This window comes from Gigantopelta aegis, chromosome 10 (genome assembly GCF_016097555.1).
Source record: "Gigantopelta aegis isolate Gae_Host chromosome 10, Gae_host_genome, whole genome shotgun sequence".
Lineage (NCBI taxonomy): Eukaryota > Metazoa > Mollusca > Gastropoda > Neomphalida > Peltospiridae > Gigantopelta > Gigantopelta aegis.
The window spans coordinates 81210007-81223832 of NC_054708.1; the positions used below are offsets into that span (position 1 = coordinate 81210007).

The window sequence follows — 13826 nt, forward strand, 5'->3', positions numbered from 1 at the left end:
ACACTGAAAATTCCCAAGTTCATGTTTAGTAAATAGTTTTGGTTGTTATCTGTTCTGATAAATTAATTTAACAATCATTATGATACACTGCATCATTCAGTGGCCAAAACCCCATCCCATTTATGATTAAATTAATTGAGTTAATTTTCCCCAGTCCCATCAGACATTGGACCATAACAAAAAACTCTGGATAAATCTATATTGAATAGTTACATATATTTGCTTATGTACAGTCATACCTACTTCATTATGTGATTGTGTACACATGCACCATACACAGACACACACACACATGCATACAGACACCTACACAGACGCACATGCACACAGATGCGCACACACACACAGACTCGCACACACAGGCCCATATTGTTTCCCATGTATTCTAAGAGAATTAATATTGTTTAATTTAATAAAAATCAGTGTTCAAATATTTTTTGTTTTTGCAGGAGTGGATGAAAAAGATTAAATCCGAAATGAAGCGAGCAAACCGAAGTAACATAGTTTCAAGGTACACTATCATTGGTCTGCTTCTCTTAGCATTTTACCAAACACATCTGTGTTTCTTTCAATTTGTATTACATGGTATGGTTATGATACAAAATGTATTAAGCATACCTTGAATTGGGGACTGATACAGTTTAGTTAATAATTTTCACACATTGCACATGTGATTATATAGACAATAACTTACGAGTTATGAGGAATTACGGATTATCTGTCCCGAGTGAAATTAATGTTGTCAGTTATGAGCTTTAAGTGAGTGACTGACAACATTAATTTCATGAGGGGCAGATAATCCGTAATTCAGAGTATCGAGTGGGTTATTGTATTTATTAACCATAGTGTAAATAGTTTAGAAACTTAAACTTTAAACTTCTTACATGACATAAATTATATAAAATACAATACTTGAAAGTCTGAGGAAACTGATGGCGTCACGAAAGAAAAGCAACGAGAGACTTGACAGTCGAGGAAACCGATAACGTCAGTGGGGAAAGATTCACCCGCATCTCACTGCCCATATGGGTTATAAATATTTAATATATCACAGTTGTGTATCAAATTAGAAAATAATGATTTTATGAAGGACCTCAATGGACCCATGGCTATTTTACCCATTCCAATCAGTGCACTGTGATTGGTATATCAAAAGCCATGGTATGTGCTGTTCTGTGTGAGAAAATGAGTGTAAAATATCCTTTGTAACAGACATGTACTGGCAGCAGATCTTCTCAAATCGAAATGATCCTGTTCGACACCTAGTTTAAAATGTCATGATGTGTGTCGTTAAACATTCCTTTCCTTTCCTAACTCTAACAGCCATAGTTTATAATGTGGTAGGGTAAAACTTTACTTTTCTTTTCAATATTATGTTATGCTTAGGTAATACATGTAGTATTGAACCCCTCGATGGACCTATTTTCTGATTGTTTTTTTCCTTATATGCTGTCCTGCCTGTGGGAAAGTGCATGGAAAAATGTAGTTGGTTTGCTTTGAAGACTACATCGGAGTTGAAAATTAGCAGTTGCCATGGTGACCTTTATTGGCTTTAGGGCGACTAAGAATTTTACAAAGGTAGTCCATTGGGGACCATCGATTTTAGTGTCTGGCGAGTATGGTACTAGTTAAAAAAGAAACACTGATACTGAATCGAATGTGACAAAACACACCGCGTCTATGTTGGCGTGAACTACAGATCTGGCAGTAGAAGACATAGAACATGTTCAATTGACAGCGCCAACATAATTAATAAAGATAAAATTCAAATAAAAACATATTAATTTATTGTTTTAAACCCATACTGTCTCAAATAACATTTTATTGGGGGAAAAGTGTAGTGTAAATTAAAACAAAAATTCTTTACAAATTACCATCAACTTGCATAGGTTAACTCTTTTTTTTGTGATGCAAGTTGGCAATTGATGGAACTTCAACGTAATCTGAATGACACTACCGTAATACATGATCAGGGCCATATCTCTGCACAAAGCATAGTCGAATGGGTATTTGGCAAAAGAGTGGATGATTCCATGGATCTCTATCTAGGAGAAAAGCCACTCCCGAGGAAATCATTTGCTGGGAATTTCTCCTCACTTGCATCACCACAAAGTTGATTACATCCCTCTTGCATCACCACAGAGGACTGCCACTCCCAGACTACATGTAGTTTACTAAAGCACGTGCAGTTCTACATTTAGTCTGTTTCTGCTGCATTATCTTTTACCCTCTATTAAAAATGAGATTTAATATGTTTAATATAATGGCACTTTGTAAAGAAACATGTTTATTTACCCTGGATATCTTTTTCAATGTTTTTTTTTTAGTTGTATGGGTTTAAAACTTGATAACATAGTTTTATATGAATTTTTACTTTATTCATTATGAAGTTAAATGTCAATTCATCAGTTTTCTTTAATGCACACGGTTATTATAGCTTTGCAGTTAAATTCCAATGTGATAATTGGAGGGCTAGTTGAGAAGGGCCAGTAAGATTTTTCTTCAACTGGCCCTGCTGACGACCTTGGTTTTCATGTTAATTTTCAGCCCTGCTACATGTCAGAATTACCAAATGTTCGACATCCAATAGCCGATGATTGATTAATCAATGCTCTATTGGTGTCCTTAAAACAAACTTCAACTTTTTAAAACTCTAGAATTAGGATCAGGGGTATTTTGGTTGCTTTGTGTTAGTTATGTTTCCCTCTTTAATTTACATTTTACAAGTTTGCATTTTGGGATGTCATTCATTAGTTTGTTCACTTGTTAATTGATTTGTTCTTTGTTTCCAGGACACTAGGAGATGGACAAGAGATGGATTATGACAACGAGTCACTGACATATCAGTCGATCGAGACAAAGATTTACGATGATCCTCATACGTTCAAGATTCCAGCAAATTACAAAAACCCAACCGCAGATGAAGGTATTCATTGATGGGTTGTGGGTTTTATTCAACAGCAAGTTTGGAGAGGGCTTTTTATAAGCCCATCTATGATGGGTTGTATTATGGTATGGAAGTTAAATTGCATGGAAAAGGTTTTTTAATTTGCTTTTGTGGACTACAGAGGAATATTACACCTCTGGTTCAGTTATATTTTGTAGAAATCATGTTGGGCTATAATTTTGACCAATTTTCATTTTAAGGTCATGAGGGCAACAAGGTCAAATTCAAGGTCAAAGTGAAGATCAAAAGGTCATCACACTTTAACTTACATCTAACCAAAAAATAATGGCAGATTTGGAATCCTTGGGTAATTCCCATTCAAGAGATGCCATTCCCATTAAGATGGGACCAGTGGTTACTTACTTATGGACGTTCAAATATAGGGCCCCTCGCCCAATTTTGGTGATTTTTGCCAAAATGGTCGGGCTGCAGCACCCAACTGCTGGTCCGATTGAGCTCATCTTTGAAAATTAAGCTTTTTCAACCAAAACCACCCTAGAAACAAAATTCCAGACCAATCTGAGGGGGTGAAGTTAAAAATTCCTCTTTTCTGGAGTGATTTGACACGGAATGACCCTCATACCCTAACATATTCATTAATATAGATATGGTTTTCCATCAAACTCCTGATGGGCGTATCATGTATCTCACCGGTACTCTTGTTGTATGTTTGTTCACTTTCACCATCTCCTATCCTTCAACTGCTTAATATACTAATAACCTCCACATCCCCATCCTTGTCTCTCCAACCCTGACAGAGGCATATTTTATTAGTTTACAATCCCACTACCTCTCACCCCACGGTCATGTTTGTTTTATTTGTTATTTAGTGAAAAATATTAACATCTTGGCTACCTGTATATTTAGTGAACATCATATTATTTTTCAGTTTCTGATGAGGATGACTCCGATGTCTACAAACACAGAGGCCCACTGCCCCCACCCCTCCCAGCAAGACGAGAAGAAAAAGGTAAACTTGATAAAACAGGTGTTTTAAGACAAGAATATGGGTAGCTATTCACTGAATGTGTCATTTGACAGTCTTCAATTATCTAGGTTGTCTAGTGTTAAATCATAGCTTCCATCTCATAGTCAGGTTCACCAAATGTTTAATAACACAGAAACAGCAGCTGCAGCTCTGACAGTAATATAATTACATTTCTTACCGTGTTTATATGAGCAAATACTAATGTGTGTAATCAATAAATTAATGTACTTTACTTTTTTATTGTACAGTTGTTATGCAGTGTACCCTTGGGGTTGAAAACACTAATGGGTACAGTAAAACTAAAATGCAGCTCTGATTTTCTGTTTTCACTTTGTTTAGAATCCAGACGGAAGAAAAGAAGCCAAGTCAGTAAAGCAGAAAAGATGATGGATAAATTGTCTGTCAGCGAGGTGAGAATTTACCTGCTTTGTTTTACCTGTGTGATTGAAACCCCTTCACCAAGTTTTACCTTTGTCATTAAAACCATTTCACCAAGTTTACTTGTGTTATTGAAACCATTTTACCAAGTTTTACTTGTGATTTTGAAAACATTTTACCAAGTTTTACCTGTGATTTTAAAACCATTTTACCAAGTTTTACATGTGTCATTGAAATCATTTCACAAAGTTTTACATGTGTCATTGAAACCATTTCACTAAGTTTTACCTGTGTCATTGCAACCATTTCACAAAGTTTTACATGTGTTATTGAAACCATTTCACCAAGTTTTAGCTGTGTCATTGAAACCATTTTACCAAGTTTTACCTGTGTCATTGAAACCATTTCACAAAGTTTTACCTGTGTCATTGAAACCATTTCACAAAGTTTTATCTGTGTCATTGAAACCATTTTACCAAGTTTTACCTGTGTCATTGAAACCATTTTACCAAGTTTTAACTCTGATTTTGAAACCATTTCACAAAGTTTTACCTGTGTCATTGAAACCATTTCACAAAGTTTTACCTGTGTCATTGAAACCATTTTACCAAGTTTTACCTGTGTCATTGAAACCATTTTACCAAGTTTTAACTCCGATTTTGAAACCATTTCACAAAGTTTTACCTGTGTCATTGAAACCATTTCACAAAGTTTTAACTGTGTCATTGAAACCATTTCACAAAGTTTTACCTGTGTTATTGATACCATTTTACCAAGTTTTATCTGTGATTTTGAAATCATTTCACCAAGTTTTACCTGTGATTTTGAAACCATTTCACCAAGTTTACCTATTATTGAAACCATTTCATCTCGTTTCACCTCTGTCATTGAAATCATGTGGGCATGATTTAGCTTTGTCGGTTGAGTGATCGCTTGAGGTGCTTGCGTTGCAGGATCAAACCACCTTGGTGGATCCATTCAGATGATTGGGTTTTTTCTCATTCCAACCAGTGCACCACAACTCTTTGTGCTCTAGTGGTGTCGTTAAACAAAACAAACTTTTTTTCTTTTTTTTGAAACCATTTAACCAAGTGTTACCAGTGTTATTGAAACCACTTCACCACGTTTTACATGTGTTATTGAAACCACTTCACCAAATTTTACATGTGTTATTGTAACTATTTCACCGAGTTTACCAGTGTTATTGAAACCACTTCACCAAGTTTTACCAGTGTTATTGAAACCACTTCACCAAGTTTTACCAGTGTTATTGAAACCACTTCACCAAGTTTTACACGTGTTATTGAAACCACTTCACCAAGTTTTACACGTGTTATTGTAACTATTTCCCTGACTTTTACATATTATTGAAACCATTTCACTGAATGCTATGCAGTGTCATAGTTCATTAAGCTCAGACAGTAAAGCACATTCTTCTTGTTGAATCCATTCTCTGATTGGGGGTTTTCCCATCCCAACCAGTGTACCACAATTGGTATATCAAAAACTATTGTGTATGCTGTCCTGTGTGGGAAAAATCCTGTATTTTAAATTATTAACATTAATTTTAAGAATTGACAACAAGTATATTTCAGATTATATAAATATGAATTGAAAGAACCATGTGCACAATGTTTACTTGACGATTTACGCAGTGTCATACTACATGTATGTGATACAGTCAATCAGCTGATCGCAGGTCATGACCTCTCAAAAGATATATTTCACATTGTGGGAGACTGTAAATACCACATGGGTATATCTGCCACTGTGGTGTCATAAAACATGTTATAATCACTGCCAATCTAAGCATGTACTCGTCTCCAGATGACATTTGAAACTTTGGGTTGTGCGGTGCCAGGCAAATTGTACAGACTAGATGTGGGTGGGAAGTTTGGGGGGGGGGGGGAACAAATGCCTGTTTCAAATACCATACAATGTACAGGAACCAAAACAAATTAGTTTTTTGTTTAATGACACCACTAGAGCACATTGATTTATTAATCATCAGCTATTGGATGTCAAACATTTGGTAATTTTGACATGTAGTCTTAGAGAAGAAACCCGCTACATTTTTCCATTAGTAGCAAGGGTTCTTTTATATGCACTTTCCCACAGACAGGAACGTACAGGAATATGTACCTTTAACACACAACATGTAAAATAAATGTACATATGTTAGAGTAAAACATTACAACAAATGAAATTGTGAACAGTTTATGTGTAATAAAACCATTCACAATCTTCAGATATATGTATACACATGTAGCTGAAGTGATCATTTCAATTATTTCAGTAAATGTGTGGTTTGATGGGTTGTACATAAGATATACAAAAATAGAATGAGTACGAAAACATAATACTGGAAATATAATATGTTGATTTTGATTTATTAATTTGGTTGTTTTTTCTCCAATATTTCTACTTATGTTTTTATTCTTCTTTCCTTTTTAATTCATTTTTTTTTTATCTTTTAACAGGAAAAGGTGAAAAAAGGGTAAGTATGAAAACTATATTACTTACAGCAATAATTCAACCATTTGTTTTTGTTTTGATGTTAAAATACCACTAGTACATGATATTAATAAACACATAATAAATTGATGATTTTTTAAATTAATGGTTTGATGAATTTGTCTTAAATGATTTTAGCCAAATGTGGTTATTGTGCAAACACAGTGCAGTAAAGGCAGACGTGTATTAAATATGCTAATTCTTCAGCTTAGCTTATTATTGAATTTAGTGTGAAATAATTTTGTAAAATTCAAGTGATTGGTTAATTGGCAAATTCAAGCTTGAGTATTTGCAGTAGGTTTTGTAAGGTGGTTTTATTTTGCTAAAGCAGTGATATGTACTATCCTTTCTGGGATAGTGTACATAAAAGATATCTTTCTGCAAATTGAAAAGAGGACCTCATGTGGTAGTGGCCATACTCTCATTATCTGTATGGTCATACACAATATAACAAAGTGCTTTGAGTGCTTTGTTAGCATTTCCTCCTTTCAGATTTTACTGGAATTCTGGATCATTGCACCACTGGTCCTGTGCTTGATTTTCAATGAAAGGTTCACAGTAACCATATAATTTTTCAAGAACTTGAACACTTTTTCACTTTTTTTCGTCAATATTATTTTCATCAGTGATTTAATTACCATTTCTTGTTTAATTTTAAAAGTAATATTTGTTATGAATTGATGTTGAAATTTTTTTATTTTTTTTTTAATTATAGGGGCTTACAGAGAGGAAAACCTGATGGTGACAGTATGAAGGTCAAGGTTAAAAATGAAGAGCCGCCTGTAAGACCTTGAACGTGTATCGAATCATCTTGAGCACACATTTTAAAGCTGCTGTCTGTAGTGCAATTTTAATGTACCGATCAATGTTCACTACACTTATTTTTATTAAACTTCTCCCCTCCTACTTTTTCAATTCTAGATTAGGGCCTGTTTCAGCAGTGTTGAATAAGTTTTCTAAAGAGACATTAAGCACAGGGCTAGTGGGTGTGCAATTTTCACTAGCCCACCAAGCTAGTCCAATATTTAGGTTTTAAACTGTTAAGTTATTAGAATAAAATATTTCATACTGTTATTACAATAACAAGATTGTTTGACATGTGACTACTTTAAATATTTAATATTTAGATTCTAAACTGTTCAGTTATTATTATAAAATAGTTTATACTTTTATTATAATAGCAAAATTGTGTGACATGACACTACTTTAAATATTTAATATTTACATTTTAAACTGTAAAGTTAGTATAATAAAATAGTTTATACTGTTACTGTAACAACCAGATTGTTTAACATGTCACAGCTTTAATTATTTAATATTTACATTTTAAAATGTTACGTTATTATTATAAAATGTTTTATACTATTATTTATTATTATAATAACAAGATTGTTTGACATGTCAAAGCTTTAAACATTTAATATTTACATTTTAAACTGGTAAGTGATATGTCAATGTTTGGTTTAAAGGATGACGAAGAAGATGAACAGGCCAAGTACTGGGAAAGTATATACTTCAAGGGCCAAAGAGAAGAAGCAAGCGAGTATGTACATAACTTTCAAAAGTATTGACACCGGCCTCGGTGGCGTCGTGGCAGGCCATCGGTCTACAGGCTGGTAGGTACTGGGTTCGGATCCCAGTCGAGGCATGGGATTTTTTTAATCCAGATACAGACTCCAAACCCTGAGTAAGTGCTCCGCAAGGCTCAATGGGTAGGTGTAAACCACTTGCACCGACCAGTGATCCATAACTGGTTCAACAAAGGTCATGGTTTGTGCTATCCTGCCTGTGGGAAGCGCAAATAAAAGATCCCTTGCTGCCTGTCGTAAAAGAGTAGCCTATGTGGCAACAGCGGGTTTCCTCTCCAATTCTGTGTGGTCCTTAACCATATGTCTGACGCCATATAACCGTAAATATAAAAATGTGTTGAGTGCGTTGTTAAATAAAACATTTCTTTCTTTCTTTCAAAAGTATTGTTTCCTTGGTGTTTAAACATATTTATTCTCTCATTGTTTGGCCAAGTCAGGTTCCTGATTTGTAAGTGCCATTACAATCTGACAAAAAAGTTTTTGAATCGACCTTCCCTCAGCTTTGAGTTATCATGGGCTAACGAGATAAAGACCGATCAAGGTAATGATGTCTGACTATTTGAAGGTCTTGTTTATTGTAAGTTAGATTTTAAATGATTATTTAACGCGTGTTTCTTTGTTGTAGGATTATCCGAATGCTTGCGGAGGAGGGTGTGTACATGGTGCGTAGTAGCGAAGACGGCGGAGTGAGTAAAAGATTTCTAACCATCCCACAGGGAACGTCTTTTTTTTCTTACTATGGAAGTTACTACTAGTTATTTATTTCTAAGTCAAATGTTTTCCAAATTGCATACAAAAATAATATTTTGTTTCGTTATTTCCAAAACACTTTTAACTTTTCTTCGTATGTCAGACCAAACTGAAATTATTTACGAAAAACATTTTTGTAGGAGGATAGGATGAACTATAGTGGCTGCATAATAATAATACAGTTTGATGTAAATATGTTTTTACCTATACCACAAAAAAAAAAATTAATTTCACAAATTTGCATTAAATGAAAAGTGTTTTGGATATAACAAAATGTTCTGTTTTTATGGGCAATGAGTAAAAACCTTAGTCAAGATATAAAGAAAATATAATATAATCTGCTTGAATTTGGCAAATATGTCATTACCAATTTGCCAAAAAGCTAATCTGACAACTGTGTACATGTGTAGAGCTATTTTAAAAAATATTTCTGTTTAGCTAAATGTTACTTGAATTTGGCTACAGATTTTTTGATCAATTTACCAAATAGCTTTCTTTCTTTTCTTTCTTTGCGTCCAGCTTGGGCACCCATGAGACTAAAGTAAAAAGTCTGGTTTTAAGGTGTGTCTGCTATACAGGTCCTGTTCTGTACTCTTATTTAAAAAGGGACCTTGACAAATGTCCAGTTTTGAGTGACTTCCAATTTACTGCGTGGTTTCACTTGATAGATATTTTGTGCAGTTGGCAAATTCAGCTTGTAATATACAGAGATGTATGTACATGTGCCATGTTCCACCTTTTTAATTGAAAACATGACATAACTAATTGTATTGACTTGATACTTTGGTGTCCAAGAAATGTAAATTATTATTATTCCTTTTGTTTTATTATTACTTCTATTTTTTATTTCAGCAAGTTTTGGTAGTGTTTGTAGGAGATATGCCCAAAAAGTACAAAATCAACTTTGAGGTGAGTAATTTGCTGTCAGTTTTTGAAAATACCAGAGCCCATGTTTGTAAAACATTTGAGTCAAACTCAAATCTGTAATGAAGACACACATACATTTTGTACAGCGTTGCCATGATGTTGAAGTCTATTAGAGTCGAGTCTAGAGTGAAAGTTTTATAAGCACCAGGCCAGGAACATTTTTATAGTGTGATCTGTATTCTGAAATAGTAAGTTCTAAGCTAGCTTCTTAGAGCAGTTAGTGTGACCTCAATCCATGTTCTTCAGATGAGTTATTTCAAGGTTTGTTTTGTTTAATGACACCACAAGAGCACTGTAATTTCTTAATCATTGGCTGTAGGATGAAAAACATTTGATAATTTTGACATGTGGAAACACACAAAATGTTTTCCATTGGCAGTAATGAATATTTTAAATGCACTTTTGCTATAGACAGAACAGCATATAACATGGCTTTAATATCCCAGTCGTGGGCGATGGTTGAGATGGGGGGAAAAATACAGTTAGAGAATGGGTCCACCGAGGGGGCATGATCTCACGACTAAAGCTCCTCAGATGACGGCTGTACCAACTGAGCTAGCTCTTGCTCCATACAGTCTCATACAGAGGGGGCATGATCTCACGACTAAAGCTCCTCAGATGACGGCTGTACCAACTGAGCTAGCTCTTGCTCCATACAGTCTCATACAGAGGGCATGATCTCACGACTAAAGCTCCTCAGATGACGGCTGTACCAACTGAGCTAGCTCTTGCTCCATACAGTCTCATACAGAGGGGGCATGATCTCACGACTAAAGCTCCTCAGTTGACGGCTGTACCAACTAAGCTAGCTCTTGCTCCATACAGTCTCATACAGAGGGGGCATGATCTCATGACTAAAGCTCCTCAGATGACGGCTGTACCAACTGAGCTAGCTCTTGCTCCATACAGTCTCATACAGAGGAGCAGGATGTAGATCAGTGGGAGAGTGTAATCATTTCTTTATTATCCATATTATTATTGTTATTTCTTTTTAATGAATAGCAAGAACCATTTAAAAATGTCTCAACCACTACAAGAAGGAGACATCAAAATGACATCATATTTCACACTGTCTGAGCTAGGACTGGGAAAACAGCATCAAATGACATCAAATTTCACACACACTGTCAGAGTTAGGACTGGGAAAACAGCATCAAATGGCATCATATTTCACACACACCGTCTGAGCTAGGACTGGGAAAGCAGCGTCAAATGACATCAAATTTCACACACACTGTCAGAGTTAGGACTGGGAAAACAGTGTCAAATGACATATTTCACACACACTGTCTGAGCTAGGACTGGGAAAGCAACATCACTTCCCAAACTTATATCATTACACTTGTTATTACACGTGTGCTTTGTATGTTTTTTATTAACTTGGTTATGCTGAACCATGTGGATAATAACTGTTTTTGTTTTCTAGGATGAGCAGTATTATTTAGCGAGTAAGACCCCCGAAAGATTTGACTCTGTAGAGGAGCTGTGTTTCTTTTACTACTCCAACAACCTACCAACAGCACCGGTTAAGCTTCAGACGCCGTACCAACTTCATCCTGATTACTCTGCTACATCATGACACCACTACGCTCTTAGATCACCTCCTGGTATTAGAGTTCCGTCATGAAGCTGCAATCGCAAGATTACTTTTAAAGGCACTGACCAAGTCATGTTAAATATGTTTGGCTATTAGAGATTTTTTACCATTAAATTACACATTATTTATGTCTTGCTTAAAATGATTGATTTAGGTGGGGTTTTTTATCAGGTCACTGTTTTCAGTAGCTCAAAATGCATTTTATACAAAACGGGAAAAGCATATAGCTCAGAAACAAGGGTCAGCAACTTTAATATTTCTGCCTTTTGGCCTGTCCCAAAACCACATATGACATGGAAAATAAATACTATTTTAACCAACATTAATACTTAAACATTCAGAATAGATGATTAAGTTGTATTTTCTTCATTTGATGTTCCATAATTTTAATTTTTTTTGGATGTGCCATTGTTTCATTTCTCTTGATGTGCCATTCTTTCATTTCTCTTGCATGAAATCGACATTCCATGTTGTAATCAGAAGCAGTTTTTATCCTCAAAGCGGGACTGTTTTGTACATTGTATGTTTGCTTTGCCACAGTATTCCCTGGCAAAATGCAGGACATGCATGAGAATTATGAGACATTTTGTTTAGAACGTGCATTGTCTATCTTATTTCTAAACCAGGAATGCCATTCATAGGTGGCAGCTGGCACATGTTTGCCACAGTATTCCCTGGCAAAATGCAGGACATGCATGGGAATTATGAGACATTTAGTTTAGAATGTGCATTGTCTATTTTATTTCCAAACCAGGAATGCCATTCATAGGTGGCAGCTGGCACATGTTTGCCACATATTTAATAAATTGTTTGCCTGGTTTAGAATTACCATGACAAAGTGCTTCCCAAGCAATTGTTAATAATTTTACAATCTTATTTGTGCATTTTGATAACCTATGTTATGTGTGTGAAAGCTCATTCCTGATTGGTTAAAACTAGATGGTTGTTAATACAAAATGTTAATATTTGAGATAAACCAAAGAAATTGTATCATTCTAAGGCTTCGACGCACCTGAATATGTCATAAAATATTTGTAGCAGACGGTAATAGCCGGCTATAACTTTATTTTCCTTTATTGTTTCTATTCTTAATGACACCACAGCACACCAATTAGGAAAAGACCTTCCTTTATTAATGTATGTAATGTCTACAAAAGTGACAGACCGTGTAACTGTTTAAATCTTGTTAGTGGGAAGTAATGCTGTAGGATTAGGAAGAGAGATTGCAGGTCTTAGGATTTCAAATTTTATGGAGAACACTTTTTCTGTTCCATGCCCTGTGATCATCGGAACCTATCACAGATTCGCAGATTTCCAACTTTTTCATGGTGATTTGAGATTCATGATCATCTGGAGTTTTTTTAGGTTTGAGTTACAAACTAATTTATGTATTCCTCAAATGAGTTTCAAAACATTTGATAGAGTGTATTTGTTACAGTTTATTTATTATCAGCTCATGAATACATGTATGTATTAAACCACAGAATTGCTTTAATTAATGAAACCTTGAGACTGAAAAAAAAATTCACCAAGGTTTGATGTAAAAGCTTTAAAAGCATATGTACTTACAGTACAGTGTAAGCTGCTGTTTGCTAAATCACCAAATGCCAATTTAATGTTGAATTTGAAAAATACATTTTGTAAGTCCCCCCAGCTCCCCCCTCCAAAAAAAAAAACCCAAACATTTTGTAAGTCTCTCCCCCCCCCCCCCCCAAAAAAAAATAATAATAAAAATAAAAAAACCAACCCAGAAAGTTAAATTAATACAATTGTGTAAAGAGCCATAATTTTAGTATCTGTTTGTGGCTAACTGGAAGTGGAATTTGGTTACAGACACTATAATTAAATTTGTCTAATTGCTAATAAATTTGGCAGTACAGCTTGAACTGTATTTACTGAGTGATGTGCGGTCAGTCTGGGATTGATCCTCGTCGGTGGGCCCATTGGGCTATTTCTCGTTCCAGCCTGTGCACCACGACTGGTATATCAAAGGCTGTGGTATGTACTACCCTGTCTGTGGGATGGTGCATATATAAGATCCCTTGCTGCCAATCGAAAAGAGTAGCCCATGAAATGGTAACAGCGGGTTTCCTCTCAATATCTGTGTGGTCCTTAACCATATGTCTGATGCCATAT

At 35.2% G+C, this 13826-nt stretch overlaps 1 protein-coding gene across 1 annotated transcript in view; it reads left to right on the forward strand.

Annotated features, from left to right (window-relative positions):
- LOC121384641 (SH3 domain-binding protein 2-like) overlaps window positions 1–13374 on the forward strand; it is a 32714-nt gene extending 19340 nt beyond the window's left edge. The window contains exons 6-15 of the mRNA XM_041515114.1: window positions 450–511; window positions 2793–2926; window positions 3837–3917; window positions 4275–4345; window positions 6794–6810; window positions 7543–7609; window positions 8297–8370; window positions 9042–9102; window positions 10019–10075; window positions 11520–13374. Of these exons, the coding sequence (XP_041371048.1) occupies window positions 450–511; window positions 2793–2926; window positions 3837–3917; window positions 4275–4345; window positions 6794–6810; window positions 7543–7609; window positions 8297–8370; window positions 9042–9102; window positions 10019–10075; window positions 11520–11672 (777 nt within the window). The 3' untranslated portion in view covers window positions 11673–13374. The remainder of the gene's footprint in view (window positions 1–449; window positions 512–2792; window positions 2927–3836; window positions 3918–4274; window positions 4346–6793; window positions 6811–7542; window positions 7610–8296; window positions 8371–9041; window positions 9103–10018; window positions 10076–11519) is intronic.
- Window positions 13375–13826: the final 452 nt, after the last annotated feature.